The sequence below is a fragment of the Calypte anna genome, chromosome 4B (genome assembly GCF_003957555.1).
Source record: "Calypte anna isolate BGI_N300 chromosome 4B, bCalAnn1_v1.p, whole genome shotgun sequence".
Taxonomy (NCBI): Eukaryota; Metazoa; Chordata; class Aves; order Apodiformes; family Trochilidae; genus Calypte; species Calypte anna.
The window spans coordinates 15,959,792-15,975,847 of record NC_044249.1 but is presented as its reverse complement, the minus strand read 5'-3'; the positions used below and the strand labels follow the sequence as shown (position 1 = coordinate 15,975,847).

The 16,056-nt window shown below is 40.7% G+C and overlaps 1 protein-coding gene across 1 annotated transcript; it reads left to right on the top strand.

Annotated features, from left to right (window-relative positions):
- The first annotated feature begins 3,758 nt into the window (after positions 1–3,758).
- On the top strand, positions 3,759–13,320 carry LOC103535747 (neuropeptide-like protein C4orf48 homolog). Its single transcript, XM_030450666.1, has 4 exons — positions 3,759–3,831; positions 5,990–6,132; positions 7,935–8,023; positions 12,608–13,320. The coding sequence occupies exons 2-4, from the start codon at positions 6,009–6,011 to the stop codon at positions 12,677–12,679; spliced, it is 285 nt and encodes a 94-aa protein (XP_030306526.1). The 5' UTR covers positions 3,759–3,831; positions 5,990–6,008; the 3' UTR covers positions 12,680–13,320.
- The last annotated feature ends 2,736 nt before the right edge of the window (positions 13,321–16,056 follow it).

The following is a 16,056-nucleotide window of genomic DNA, read 5'->3' as shown; positions in this document are numbered from 1 at the left end:
TTTTTTTGAGAGTCCACCCTGGACTCTGAAGTCTGGTTGGGAGGCTGGTAAAGACAGCACTTTGCTTCCCTCTGGTTCAAAACCCACTCATACACATGCATATTTGCATAGTACTGCAAAGTACTCAAGACAGTTCTGTGGATTTAGCAAATTAGTTAAAGTTCCAACTATTATATACCTAGAAATAGCTCAAGCACAGCTTGGAACACAACTCCCCAAAGTCGTGTGTGCGGGAGGGTGGATGGGGACAGTGCAAGACAAGGATAGTTGAGCTAACACTAACCCTTCCTGAGTATTGCAGTGGTATTTTTAATTCCTTTAAACTCCCAGAGAGATGTGGAAAGGTTTGACCTCAGTCTAGAATCTCATCCAAAAAGCAGTAAGTAGCAGTGCAGATCTCCCCGAGTGCTGTGTGGAAACTTCAGACTTGGGCATGAGCCCAGCACTGAAACTCAAGCCTTTTAGGGCTTAGAATAATTTCAGATGAGCCATACTCTGACAGACAGGGACTGCAAGAATTGAAGTTACTGAAAAAGTAATTACTCCTAAAATTACTGGAGAGGGGAAAGTGGAAGAAGGAACAATTTCAAATATTTGCTGCTATGAGGATATGCAAGACCTGTTCAGGGAACAAGGGAAGGCTTCATTTCTTAATCTGATCACTCTGACACTTTCCAAGAGCTTTGAATGGGAAGGAAAAGATTAAGTGACTTGCTTTATGAATAGCTCCTATATCAGACTGAGGGACAGTGCCATCAGCTTTAGGGTGTTTGACATAATTATTCATCACATATGCCTGCAGGTCTCAATCAGCACTCCAGCCTTGTGGTGTTGTGCCAAAAGTGCAAACCCAGCCCCTGCCCTGGAGCTATCCCAGGCTGGGATCAAGGCAGGAGAGAGGTGTGGGGCAGGGAAGTCTGGAATAAGGAGCACATTTGCATGCCAGCAGCAGTCTGACAGCTTCCCCAGGCTCTGCCAGGCAGCAGAGCTTTTGTAGGACTTGTGGCAGAGGTAAAGCTTGAAAGAGGATTTGATGGAAGATAAGATGGTACCTTGTGGAGAGATTTTAACCATGATTTAGAGGCCAGACTGAGAGAAAGCATTGTCTGCAGGAGAAGTGTGACAGAATCTGTTATCTTTAGTGAGGAAAGAAAGTTTTCAGCTGTGACAGAGTATTAGATTTAAGAACCAAGGAGAGACCAAGCAGTGAAGAGGCTTAGAGGTAAAGGCGTGAGCTTTTCTGCCAATCCCACAGAAATATTTATAGTCTCTAGACGTGCTATCAAGATGAAAAAAAGAAATCTCAGAAAGGGTACTTTAATGCTTTTAGGTAGTGGGGATCTTCAAAACAAAAATCCATTGTGTTTGACTTCATTATAAAAAGAAACTATAAATTCTCTCTGCTTACCTCATGACTGATCCCACTGGATAGCTGTGGAATCAGGACATTCCAGCTTTCATTCATGTCACTTTTCATGCTGAGCCCAAAGTGCAGCATGACCACCACTGAAACTTGGGGCACACCACTGAAATGTAGTTCCAGTTCTGGTCTGTACTTCCAATTTTGGGATGCCCATCTGTACCACCCACACTTCACACAGGGGAGAAGTAAGAGTAGGAAAGTTTATTTGAGTTGTAATGTTCTGGTGGGATGCACCCCAATATCCTTAAGATAAGAGCTGCTCTAGATCTGTACTGAGTGTGGAGTGTATTTTTACTCTGTTAAGCTTAGGTTTAAAAAGAAAATAATTATAAACAGAAAGCCAGAAATTATAAATTTGAAAATAATATTAACAATAATTTTAAAATTCCAAATAAAAATATCCTAAAATGGGGTCTCTACCTCCTCTGTGGTAAGTCTCCTCCTTGAGGAACTGATACTATTCAGTTGAGAAAATATTCATTTCAGTGAAGAGAAAAGCTAGTACTTAACACAGTACAGAGCAGGGATAAGTGAAGAAAGGAAATGTGGTTAAATGCAGAAATGAAATTGTTCCTTGCAGGGCAAGTAGATTTAGGACAAGGCTAAAGAAGGAAGGTCTCAATAGGTGGTATGAGGTGTGTAGAGTAAGGAATTTGGCAGCTGAAAACTGCAAAAACAGATTTTTTAAAAAATTGTATTTAATGGAGTCAGAAGGCCCTTGCATGGAACTAGAGAAAATGAATCAGCTACCAGAGGTGGCTGCTTGGTGCTACTGTTGTGATAGAGAAAGAACAGGATTTGGGAGAACAGGGTAAGATTTACTGGGAAGATCAAGAACACACGTTAAGAAAAGTCAGATAGATAGATAGATAGATATCTGTGTGAGTACATGTATGTGGGTATCTATGTTATCTATCAGGAAGAGATGCCAAGGTGTGAGATGAGATGCTTGAATAATGAATATCTGCTTTTGTAATTTGTGTAGAGGCAGATTCTTAATCAGACCAAATCTTGTATGGTTATCTCTGCACAAAATGCTAAATCTTGTTTGCCCAAAAGAATAGTCTTAAAAAATTATTTCCACCTCTTCCTGTTTCTTTGATGTATAAGGATGGCAGCACTATAATTAATCCTCTCTTGGCTCTGCTTGTACATGCTGTAACTTCATATAGCATCCTACTTACACACTGAACAACCTGAAATTTTAGCATCTTACTTAAAAAGCTGAATTAATAGAAGCAAACCATTCCCCTCGGGCTGTACAGAAGAGACATGCTATAAAGCATGCTGAAAAGAAAAATGTTAGCCAAGGGTTTAGTCATGATTTTCTGAAGGAGCTGCTGTTCATGGAAAACAAAGAAAAAAAGTTTTGTGTGCCTGACCTCCCTGGCCACTGAGTTCCCCCAACTTTCATCATGAGAGCATTTAAGACTGAGTCCCTATTGAACTGGCCACAACCAAACAGGGAGCTCAGTGCCTTTGAAGTTCTGTGCATGCTCCTCAGTGCTGCTCCTTCTCTCTGGGACAAGCTCTGCAAGTGTCTAATCTGCGATGGAAATCTATTTTGGGGGTGGGGATGTGTGTGATGCCTGTACTTTGCTTTACTTTGACAAAAGCACTTTTATCATCTGTGCTTCATTATTGCACTGCATTCAGTACAAGTGCAGTCAGTGGTGTTCTGGAGTTGAGCTCATGGGGCACTGAAAGGGAACCAGAGGTGCGGGATGGAACAAGAGGGTGGAATTTACTCTTGAGTTCAGACTCAAGTTTGGACTCAGTGTTGCAGTTCCTGCACTCCTGCAGCTCTTCTGGCAGCCTTGAGACTGGGATCTGCCCAGGAAAGCAGGCATGAGTGATTCCAACCGCTGTAACTGTTGAACTGGCAGACTGTGGGTTGAACAATTCCTGTCTTTCACCAAAGTCTCAGCTGTAACATACCCTGTATTTCCTGAGTGCAATCCCATAGTTTTTGCTGATTTCCCTTGTATCAGGTGTAATTTATCATCATTATTTTTGGGCACTAGGGAAACCAGTTGCTTGAATCAGGCACCACATCCAGCTGAGGAGACTTCAGGAAAACCATTCAGTGGACTTCAAGAGAGAAGAGTCAAATTACCTGGCTTTAAAAGCTGTACCCGGAGCAGGTAAGGCACTGCTGGAACTCACAAGTCAAAGCACAGACATCCTGCCACAGACCTGGGATGCACAGCCTATTCCTCTTTAAATCTGTGCTGTGTGCTGCAGTGCTCTGCATTGTTGCCATGGCAGAAATCTCCCCACAGTAATAACCTCTTTCAGAGAAGGTTAAAAAGAGACAGTGCACATGCTCAGAAATGCTGCACTTGTTCTGTTAGCAGTTTGCAGCGGCCATTTCAAAGAGAACATCACAAAGACAAGAGAGAAATCAGGTACTGAAATTTTTTTCCTTTGTTAGAAAGGGGTGACTTTTTTCTTTCACAGAAGCCCGTGCACGGCTGTGTCACTGTTTCTGGCTATATGGCAGAAAGAAACCACCCTTGAAGCCTGTCATGGCTATTACTTGCAGTTAGCAAATTCCCCGTGGGATAACTAAGAGGCAGTAGTTACCTGTGGCCTAAGGTGTGTGCTGCAATTGGGGAGCAATTATTTTGTAGCAGGACCAATACGTGAAGCTGAGCTGATTGATGCTGGGGTGGGTGATGTGTAAGGTGCCCTGAAAAAGTTTAAGTCTGTCTGCTTTGTTTTGTTGAACCTTTGTGGCACTCGTGGTCAACTATAGGCTCTGCTGCTACTGATGAGGAAGCTTCTGCATTAGGTACTTTGAAAGGAAACTGTTATTATCCTGATTTACTATTACTTGGAGACACTCTGCTGCATCCTGAGCAAAGCCTGGTGTCTTTGATTGTACTTGCTTTGATAGCATATCGCCATTAATGAAAAAAGAAAGTACAAGCCTCTTGTTATGATTTTAATCCTTTTATTTTAAGGACTGTAGAAATAAGAAAAAGGATCACATCTGATAACTTACAAGTAGTGGGAGGGATAAGAAACCCAGTTCTGAGGCTATAAGAATTCAATTACCAGTTCTATTTTATGGTGTGGGTCTGAATACATTTATGACTCTCAGTGTATATGTGTGTCTCTTGCTTCTGAACCATCCCCTACTGAATGTTTAGGTGGAGGTGCACAGGAGGGGATGTGTATAATGTTGCTCCTTTCCTGGATGAATTTGTGGTTTGCACATGCTGCAAGTGTTCATGCAGATTTTGCAGCTTCAGATTAGCTGTGTCTGAAATGGTGGGTTGCATATATCAAAGAGCAAGCTTGTTACTCTCTGTATCTGTGACAAAATGGGGAAAAACTCCCTTCCTGTCTCCCTCTGTTGCTCTTCCAAATGTGAAATACAAGCTGGTTTGGGGAGTGCTGTACTCTTGCATTCAGCACATGCAGGTTTGATATTCTTATGCAACATCTTTTGCTTAGTAGGCACTGATGTAAAAATCAGGAAGACCCATTTTGTTGTCCTGCTTTCCTGAGTTCAGCTAAAGAGAATTTTCATGTGCCTTTTATTGTGTTACTACAACTTCACCATATTTGATTCTATGTTTCTTCCATTTATGCATGCAGGAATGGAAGGTAAACTTAGCTGAACTAAGGACCACTCCAGCAGTTTCCCAGGATCCCAGATTGAAATCTGTAATAGACAGTTGCAACTTGAGCCAGTCCAAATTTCCTGCATTCCCTCTTGATCTGAATAATTTACCTGTTGGTTCAAGAAAATACTTTTGAAACCTGTGTACTTAGACAAATTTTACATCTGTGTGAAAGGAAGGTGTTGCTGGTCCAGACTGTACCTTCCTTTAAGGCTGGTGTGGCCTTGCTGTGATGTTCAAGAATAAATGGATGGTTGCAAAAAAAGGTCTGAAGCACAGATTAGGAGGGGAAACAGAAGATCAAAGAGTTTTGATCCATTTACCACTAGAAACTCAACCCATAAATTTATGGAGGTTTAACAAAAATCTTATCTTTCTGCTACTTTCATCAGTGTGGTGCACAGTAGTAATGATGATGATCAGCTTTAGTTATTATACCTGTGAAATGCTGGTGCATCTGTAAAGCAAGTGAGTGGGTAAGGATTTCATTTTCAGGTTCAGGCATGTTTTAATCTGAAAGTCTAATAGTGAATCAGCTGTCCAGATTCATGTGCTAGTCTGAGACTATTTAGTTAGAAAAAAGACTGGAGTCACAGAGCAGGCAAAGTCACTGGCAAATGAAGCCTGGCTTGCAGCTAAAACCTAAAACTGTCCAGGAACTTCTGATTTTCTCCTTTATGTCTGGGGAACTTCTCTCACAGTTGGGTTTTATGTGCACTGCTGAAAAGTACAGAGAACGATCTGTATAGTATTTAGGGTATAGTATCTAGAGTACAGTATCTAGAGTCCATACTCTAGATACTCTGGTATTTTTTTCTTTTCTTTAAAAGGAAGACTGCCAATGCTTTGGGCATCAGGAACTTTAAGTCATTGTAAAAAACCCCTTATATCTCTAATGTTCTTCACCAACTTGTTTGTGTTTCTTGATAAAGAGAGGAGCACCTGTTCCCACAATGCTGGCACCCTGCCTTCTGAGAAGAGTGATCCTTACAGTTCCTTTAGTTCTTGTGGTTGCACTGCTTCTGGCAGAGCCTGCTAGACCTGACCAAGAAGGGGGAACAGCCATACCAGCTGAAAGTAGGTACCACCATACAGTCCTCTGATACAGCTTGTACTGCAGTTATAATGTTGCAGGACTTCATATCGCTGTAGCTTGTCCACATAATTCTAACTGTTTTGGATGTTTTGCTTGTCTTGTTTTAAAATCACAACTTGATAGCATGTAAGTGCTGTTTTTCTTCTGCATCTATGGGTTTCCACTCTGACACTTATCTGCTGTCTATTGCTGTCTTGTACGTGAAATCTTCCACTGTTTAGTACTTTGTGTGTGTGTGTGCAGCCCTTCCATTGTGTTCACCTTTTCTATGCCAAGAATCACCCTGGTTTAATTTTTCAGAGATATTCTTGAGGCCTGCTTTTTTCAGCTGGTATTGACTCTTCATCACATCTTCCATTCTCTGTGATGTCTACTATATGAAAGGCAATGGTTTTAATTAAAAAAATTCCCAGCGATGCCAAGAAAGCACACTGTGTCAACACTTGGTTCTGCAGCCTTCAGCCATCCAATTCTCCTCTGCTGATCTATGTTGAGCTTAATTTACACATAAACCTAATGGCAGTTCCTCATGTCAAGTTGTTGATGAGGAAAATGCTGTCCTCTTCTTATTTCTGGTGTGTATTTGACACTAAGAGTGGGTGGTGATACAACAGTGAAAGAGGAGGTCTTTAGATTTATTCAGTGGTGGTTTTTTTATTGTATATTTTTTTTTCCCAGCCATTTAAAGAATTTGGCAGGCTCTTTTCCCCCAGCGGGCAGGATTCCTGTCAGCTGGTTAGTACAAAGATTATGAGCTGGAAGCTCCTACTGCAGCTTATCAGAGACTTGTAGTAATCAGGCAGATATCAAGGCTTTGCAAAATAGACAGAGGCACTGCAGGATTTTCCAGCATCACTCTACACTTCATCTTTTCCTCCTTACCAAACTTCAAAGAGCAAACTAAACTTGTGCTCAGAATTCCTCACATTTCCTCACTTGCTTCATATTTTCTATGGAATTGTCAAGAGAGGCACAAGCGCATAAGAGCACATGTAGAGCCTGATGATTTGGAGACATTTCATCATTTCTGTATTTGTTCTATCTCAGTACTGCTATCTGTTAGGGCTCAACTTTGTATTACATGATGATCAAGGCAAAGCAAAACTTGTGACCTTCAGTCTGGATATCTAGATATGGGAATACTATCTTAAATGCTGCAGTTAGTCCAGAATGCAGCAGTTCTGCTTATCAGCAATGCCCACTAATGACAGAGAGTTGTTTTTATCTGCTGCTGGCCTCATTGGCTTTGGACAAAGCTGTGTCATATTCAAAATTAGAGTCCAAGTGATCCTTGTGATAATGCAGTCAATTTTATTCCATTAGCTTTCTGTTTAGAGCTTTCGTTTGTGAGATTAGGGGACAAGATTTTTCAGAAAACAGGTTAATGGCTTCAGAGGTAATTTCTGAAAAATCTGAACATACAATTAAAATGTGCCCAGGGTTGGTGGAGCAAAATGAAAGACTCAGGTTATGATTTTAGTGTTTCCACACTATGAAGAAGAGAAAAGAAATGGTGGGAAGAGGGAAGAGAAGAGATACAGCAAAGGAGGAAGAATCATTTTAAAGCAAATTTGTGGAAGTCATTCTTTTGTCCTTGAGACAATGGGTGGACCATGAGGATGGACCAATGACAGTGACATGGAGTGCTGAAGAGTCCATACCTCAGTACTCACTCTGCAAACTCTTTTCTGTGGCTCTTCCTCATGCTCAAAATTAGTGTTTATTCCTTCTGCTTAAAACACTATGCCCTGAAGTGACAATTTTCTACTGAATTCTCTCCTAGGCCGTCCCTGTGTCGATTGCCATGCATTTGAGTTCATGCAGAGGGCTCTGCAGGATTTAAAGAAGACAGCATATAACCTAGACACACGGGTAAGGAAACATTTCAAGTTTTGTTTGGTTGTTCTTTTGGGTTTTAATATGGAATAAAATTCTGTGGATAGAAGTAGATGAGGTGGATGGATTTTGCACAAGACAGTAAATTGTATTGTCCTATCTTACAAAGTGATGCTGAGTAATTACATTTCATTTCTCTAGGCAATACTCTGGAATTACTCTGATTTTGGGTATCGGGGTGTCTAGGAAGCTCAGGAAAGTGTGAATTTACAGTCCTTGGTTCTCTGTTTTTCTCTTGCCAAAGGCAGAGCCATTAGTGCTGCTATTCTCATTCCAAATGCTGAGCATACACCAAACAAACCAAAACATTTGGTTTCATGTTAGAGGTAGTTAGGTGAGAGCATAATTTATGTTTATTGTCCAAAAGGAGAGAGCCAGCTCTGACAAAAAGACTACTAAATAAGATTCTCCTCTGCACATGGGGAGAGATTAAGGGAGGAAAACAGCAGAGATACTTTTTGCATTGCTCTGATTCCATAATGATGAAAAATGCCACAAAATAGAATAGAATAGAATAGAGAATAAAACTTGTTTGCCTTGCAGTCAGTGTGGAGAATTTGCCAAGGTTGGTGTTCTCCTTCTGTGAGGGAAATTCTCTTGCAACTGCAACCTGCAGTCTGTGACTAACTGCATCCCAGCTGCTGGCAGATAGAAGAGTTTCAGGAGGTGTTTCAGGTGTTTTTCCCACCTCCTGTGCTCATCCTTTAGCTACACTCTTGCACAGCTTTGTCAACAGAAGGCGTTCAAACTTTTTTGGTATTCTAATCTAAGGTCAAGGTCATTCACAGTTCATTCACTCTTTGCTGGAGTTACCAGCAAAGAAATCTTATCTTTGTGGTAACTACAAGCAGGGCCCATTGTGTTAATGTAAAAATGCAGGTGCAGGAATGAAGATGTCTTGAATTCTGATATACTACAAAAAAATAAAAATAAAAATAAAAAAACCAAACAAACCCAAAAAACCCCCTAACATTCCAGCAGAACCAGATTGGTATGTAGCACATTTACAGTTAAACAAAATCTGTTCAATAATTACAGGTCAAATGTATTTTGGGCTCCTTCGGGAAGAAATCTGGTTAGTGAATACATCTGCTGAGCACTGTGTACAGCCCAAAAAAAGATTTTCAGATTGTGCTGTAAAGTGGTTTTAGCACACCTTTTCCTTCTTTCACAAACTTCTGAACTTTTCCCAGAATTTCTAAAACTTGACTGGAAAATATCTACACTACCAAAATCTTCTTTGATTGTCTGACTATGGTAATGACCTTTATGATGCCTACAGCTTGCAGGCCAAGAGAGAAGCTTTATGAAATACAGATATCCAAAGCAGGAAGCTAGCAATGGGAGCCTCAAAGATAACAGTAATATTCTAATTAAAAAAAGACAGCCAAGAAGAGGAAATGAGGACACGATGAGGACACAAAGTTTCAGTTGAGGGTAATTTCCTGCTGTTGACTTTCATAGTTAGGGATTTGACATCCAGGCTGGAGATGTGGCTCCATGATGTATTCTCACAAAACCAAACCTATCACTTTCTTATAATTTGGAAATATAAATAATTGAATCCATATTGAGATCCTTTAATTCCTATGCACAGGCCTATTCTGGTCATTTAAGCTAGAAAGCCCACCTACATCTTCAAAAGACATGTAAATATTTAATAGTTGGGACTTCTTGGAACTTCTATGGTTTCATTACTCAGCTGTGGTCCAGTCTGATACAACCTGGAAGTTTTAAGGCAATTCCTTTGAGCCACATATGTATTTTATATTTGACTACTTGAGTCTGTTTGTGGTGAGGCAAATGTCTCTGTCCCTGAAAATACAATTCCCTTTGTTAATATTCCCACAGGAGACACTTATTTCCTTGAAAACCTCTTTTGTTTGCAGGCAAGACTTTTAGATGATGACTAAGCAGCTTGTGACAGTGTTGGAGGAGGAGGAGGAGGGATTCTCAAGAGCTTAGAGAGCCAATTCCCATTAAATTTCTTCTGCAAATCTCACCCTGCAGTTCTGTACAGGGGAAGCCATGGAGTTTTATTGCACAACTCACAGTTTTCACAATTAATTTGGCCCTGTGTTGACCTGCATGGTGTCTCAGTGAGCAAACTGGCTCGAGCATAGGCCACATAACTTTTTATCTCCTTCCTTTTGCAAGACCAGGCATGCTTGTAACCTACACTGATGTGAGGATCATGTGCTGATTGACAGGCTGGCTGCATGTTACTTATGTGGTAAAAGAAAGGTCACAGATCACCTCCGAGAGGCTGGCTACTACCCAGGCATAAACCAGATCCTTTTGCTTGGTGCAGGTCCTTTCCACCCTTTCATTGCTGCTGGCCCTTTGGAGCAGGCTGCAGGTTGGAAAAGTTGTTTTAACAGCAGTGACATTTTTTTCTGGGGATACCTCTGACTCTCAACTCACACAGCCAAAGTATGGCAGGTAGAGCTCTGATCATGAACTGAGAAAGGATTCTCATACTACTGGGAGAGAACTGCTGCCCTCAAAACCATTCAGGAAGCTCACAACCTGTTCCTTACTGCATCTCTAAGCTGCTCAAGACAGAGTCCAGCAGGGAACAGGCTGTGAAACAAATCCTGTGAAACAAATCCAGTCCATGGGCTACAAGTTTAAGTCTGCACTATTGATACTTCTTTTCAAAATTGCAACCCACTTTTCAGAGCTAACCAGTGGACATTGCATTACAACTTCAAAGAGTTCCAGAACTGCATTTTTAGCTGGATTTTATCAGATTTTTCATAGGTCCAGAATATGGACCTTGCCCTGCTATTTAAAAAATAAACAAAAAAATTAACAACTTGCTTTAACCCACCAAGGGATGAGAACAAGTCACAAGGTTTTGTGATCACGCTGACAAAACAGTCAATAAAACTGGATTTAGGGTGATTCATTGTGTTCTTTATTTCTTTCTAAACCTCTAATGGTTATTTGGAACATTAAAGCACATTAATTCAGCCCATGAAAGTAAAAACAAAGTTTGGAAATTGTATCAAAGATGTATAAGATAGTAAGCAGCTTTGGTTTTAACTTCAAAGCTGTTAGAATGCTGTCAACCTCCTTTATTCAAACTGTAGCAAAGGTTGTTGAGGAGATTGTTGGAAGGTGGTGACTGAGTATCTTTTAGGTGATCAGGTTTTTCCAGTTGTGCTGGGTAGCTGAAGCAATAGAAACAATAGTCGATTGAATATAGGGCTGTGGTTTATATTTTGGGATGAAAATTGACCAATGGATACTTTTCCTGTACTAAGAAGGTAGGTGGTAAGCAGGATGCTTCACCCCAGCTTTTCTCTAAGTGTCTTCAACTGATGTGAGTTAATGGATAACACAGCTTTTCAAACACATCCTCTAATCATGTGACAGTTCCATCTCATACAAAAATCATGACAGACAGATCAAGGATGGGGTTTACTGGCTTTTAGACCTGGTGGTCTTCATGATTCCCCTTTTTTTGTCTATCTGGCTACACCAGTGGAGATTAAATTGGTGAGTGAAGTTCCCACAGTTGGTGTGTCCCATGGCAGTAAGGTCATAGTCCTCTCTTGGATCAGACTGATTCTCAGATACAGTTTCAGCTCATGACAGACAAACTGAGATGAAGATATGATATTGATGTCAAGCAGCTCTGACCTCCATCAGGCACCTACTGAAGCCACAAGAGCTCCGATCAGCCATGAAAAACAAAGTCTGTGTGTTCTAGAAAGGAAAAGTTCCCAATTCTGCTTATGCAGCCCTGTGGTCCCTTCCCTGGTTCTCAGCCCCTGATTGCTCAGGTCTCAGAGGGTTCAGACCTTTCTGATCACACCCAGCTCTGACAAGTTCTCTGACAAGATGCACCCGAAGCAATGATACTGATGAACACCAGTTCAACTGGGAGACCTCAGCTCTCACTGGTTTGGGATCCCTTTCCTTAAAAAGCCAGCAGTCCCATCACATGTTTGAACTGTGCTGGCTGTGTGCCAGCTCAGCACCTATTCTCTACTTTAGGCCCTACCAGCATATTAACAATAACCACAGTGAGTCAGGAGAAGCCAAAACAGAGGTAAAGCATCCCTTACTTTCTCCATAGAACTTTCAACAGCAAGCCCAGGCTGTAATACTCTAGATTTAATTTTTGTAGTCTGTTTTTAAGTAAAACGAGAAAAAAAGATGAGAAAAAATTGATGGATTTGAATTTTTTTTTAGGCCTTTTATGAACTTGAGATCTATGACCAAGTTTGTGTTTCTGAAGTATAATTGTAAGAAAGTGGCTTTAAACAAAAATAACAGCACCCAGACACATACTGAATATATTGATGTGAAAAACATGAATGTGTCCAAGGCTGAATTTCTTCATGTCACAGGAACTATTGCCATGTTGGTATGCCAGTTAAGTCAGGAAAAAACTAAATTATTTTACAGGGTAGTAAGGAATAATTCTTGAAGCTGAAGCTTCATCTCAAATGACAATTTTTATAACAGTGGACTTTTCTTTGGGAACTAGTTAGTTTCACAGCACGGTTGCTTATTTTTTGATGCTACTTTTGTTTCCTCCTCTTACAGACAGAAACTCTGCTTCTTCAGGTGGAAAAAAGAAATCTGTGCGACTGTGTAACTGCAAATCTGCTGAACTGAATCCTGGAGGTCAGCTGAGGAGTGTCACCTGCTCAGCCATTTTTAAAAAGCAGCTGTATAAAATACAGCTTTTTGGAGTTGATGTTGCAAGCATGTGTGCCCCAATGCACTGAGGAAATTGGGGGGTTGTGTCATATATTTGTCTGTTCTATTTTTTGGTTTGTTTCATTTTTAAACAGTACCCTCTTTTCATGTCCACTGCCAGTAAGGGCTCAGTCTGGTAAAACTGTTAGTTGGTATTAAAGTGGGGGAAAAATTTACCTGCTGTGGTTTTTAAATCAGAATTGGCCATGTGTAACCCACAAGATAAATCTGGCCAGCAGTGGTGTATAGAAATTTGCAGCTGTTTTTTGTCTCTAATATGAAGGTATCTCTGTGGCAACTTGCCCAGTTATATTGAGACAGGGAATTGTGATCTCTGGAAGCTTTGCCTGTGTATTAAAGATGATTTAAATCCTTTCTGTTTATTGTCTGCATTGTGACTGCATTCAGACATGCAGCTCTGTCAGCTGTAATGAGGTATGCACCATGAGGAGGTATATGCCCCATACTTAGGCCAAATCAGATTTTATCTTAATTATGAGTTTTCTGGAATTCTTCTAAGAGTCTTGTCTTTAATTAAAACCTTCAGTTTCTTCCTCTCCTTCTCTGGTCACTCGATTCTTAACCCACTCGATCCCTAAGCAGCTTCATCTCAGCAGGTCAAATGAATAGAGTAGAAAAAGGAGAATAAGGACATGACTTGGCATCCTTGCCAGCTGTACCAAATCCTGCCACCAGCAACTACTGCTGAGCATCACAATGAAGGAAAGCTTCATGCAGAAGTTTCTTCATGAGGGTGCTTCTTATTTTACTTCAGAGAAAACAGGGGTTTAGATCACTCCCATTTTCCATGCTGTGATGGCCTGAACTCTGAACATCTTTCCTTGTAGTTGCCTTTGAAAGCTGATCTACTTTCAGGCATGAAGAAATACTTGCGTATGGGAAAGGTGAGATCACTCTTACCCTCATCTCTACCACTTTATTCTGTGCCCATTCACAAGTCTGAAGTAGGCTGAGCAGTTTGAGCAGATGCTCTGAGTTTGATGTGACTTAGAGTCATCTCAGTCCACAGCAACAGTGGGGCTGTGGGGAGGTAACTTGGCTTGGAGAGTGGATGGGAGGTGAATATCTGAAGGTCAAAACCTCTTGAGCTAAAATTGGAAGAAAGTCGATCCCTGTGGCCTTAGTTCTCTAACTAAGCTGCTGGGACTTTGCTGGAAATCAATGAGAGATGCAATTCTGCCAGTGCAACTGTAGGTGTGGTAACAAGCAGCTGGTGAGAGCTAAAGGAGCACCAGAGACTGGTTCAGTGCCTTGCCAAACCTGCCTGGGGCTGGGAAAACCTGCACAGAGAAGTGCAGCACAACCTTCTGCATGGGAGCAGGATATAGGCCAGCACAGAAGCTCCAGATGAATTGGAGAGGTGATTCTGCTGTTACTTTCTCAAATTTAATCTCCATGTAGGTATTCCTTAACCTAATTCCACCTTGCTGTTTCAACTGTAATTTTATAGAGACTAAGAGTGGAAAGATGGTAATTTCAAGGTCTCCAAGCTCCTGAATTTAGAAAGGTGGCTTAAGGTGTAAGAAAAAGAGTTCCAGGCATGGATGCAATGAGAAAAGCAATGAAGATATCTGCATATATTCTAGTTCTTGCATTGGTCTGCCTACACTTTTCTTTCCTGATAATCAAGGCTCACATAATTTGATTTCTGTTCTGAAATGTGCACTTGCTGAAAACCTACTAATATATCAGCTTGTCTTCATTAGGCTTGAGCATCTTTTGCTGCTTAAATCCAAGTAAGTGATATTGCATTTTTCTGGTCATTTTGGGTGAAAAAACTATAGTTTGTTCTCTTTCTTAATAGAATCTGAAAATGGAGCAGGACTGGCAACTCTCTCATTATTCTTTCTACAGCTTAACTCCTGGAGCATCCAGATCAACCAGAAAGACTGCTGACAGGTCATGCAAGGTAGACTGTTCCACAGGGTAAGCAGGGCACAGGTTTCAAGGGAGGTCAGTGTTCCAAGTTCAAGGTTTGTAATGAGGGGATCTGAATTTTCTGTGTGTATGCATTGATAGCTGCTGCACTTGCCACTTCATGCTCAGGCAAACATAATGGCAGCCTCAGCCCTGAGCTACATATAATTGTTAAGTTTTCTCAGCATTGATTTTTTAATTTTTTTTTTTTTAATTAGAACTTGGTTTATACCCTAACCCTTTATTTTATTCCATATTTGGCTATGAAAAGGACAATAGATTCCACTGACAGAGAAATCTGTCATCTGGCATCACTGGGAAAGTGTAAAGACAGCAGATTTTTTTGCTCTGTGAAGTGCCAGTTGTTGCATTATAGCAGTGAGGGTCTTGTGCTAAATGTTAGAAAATGTAGAGACAAGTCACAGCTTTGGTTTAAATGCAGAGAATGTCTAATGCATGCCAATGTGAAGTGCATAAGATTATTTATCTAAGGGACTCTTCTGCAACATGAGCATAAAGTGTAGGAGTTTGTCTATATAACAGAATTGTGTCATGTCCAAATTAATTGAAAGATCTGCTAATGTAAACTACATTTTTATGTCAAATCTGGACTAACTTTTAGCAAACCAATGCTCATTTTGGCAAAAAATATTGACAAAATGTATAATTTTGTGTGGATTCTGCAATGAGCTTGGTGAAACTTGGCACTTTTCCTTTGCATGAATCCCAACAAACTTTACAGTTTCCAGTGAAAGGAGGTTTAATGAAGTTACATCTATCCACCTCTCGTCCTCAACCCAAAAAGATGACCATGATTTCACTCTGAAGCTCTTCAGTTTAATATAGAAGCTGAGGAGAGAGGCACAAACTTTGGGACTAAAGTCAATGTCATCAGCTTTTGGGAATGTTTATAGTCCAGGCTTTCACTGAAAGCCATCTTCAGTGCTCTAAGTTGACTCTCAAAGTTCTTTGCATTTGGGTGATTTCTCTTCCCCAGTTAAAGGGCAGAATTTCATCCTTACAGTAAGTTTGATACACATGGTCTCTTGCCCAAGCAGCTATAGCATTCATCCTACACTGTAATAAAGCATCCAGCTTGTGAAAAGAACCTGGTTTCAGCCAAGAGAACTGGATATAACTAAAGCACAATCCAGTCTTGCATTGAAGTGAGACATGAGCAATGCTTAAATGCCTTTTGACAGCTGGTATATTGCAATTTAAAGTATGGCTTGGTTTATATACAATGTAAAATCAAACTGTATTTTACCCATGGAAGGTGAACCATGTCCTAGATGGCAATAGCTTTTCTTAAATAAAATGAGACCTCCCCACCTCCTCTTTTTGTGTTCACATAC

Excerpts from the sequence above, each read along its gene's own strand:
- LOC103535747 (XM_030450666.1), top strand. The coding sequence starts at position 6,009 with ATGCTGGCACCCTGCCTTCTGAGAAGAGTGATCCTTACAGTTCCTTTA. Across the intron at positions 6,133-7,934 it reads AACAGCCATACCAGCTGAAA|GCCGTCCCTGTGTCGATTGC; the intron begins GTAGGTACCACC and ends ATTCTCTCCTAG. Across the intron at positions 8,024-12,607 it reads CATATAACCTAGACACACGG|ACAGAAACTCTGCTTCTTCA; the intron begins GTAAGGAAACAT and ends CTCCTCTTACAG.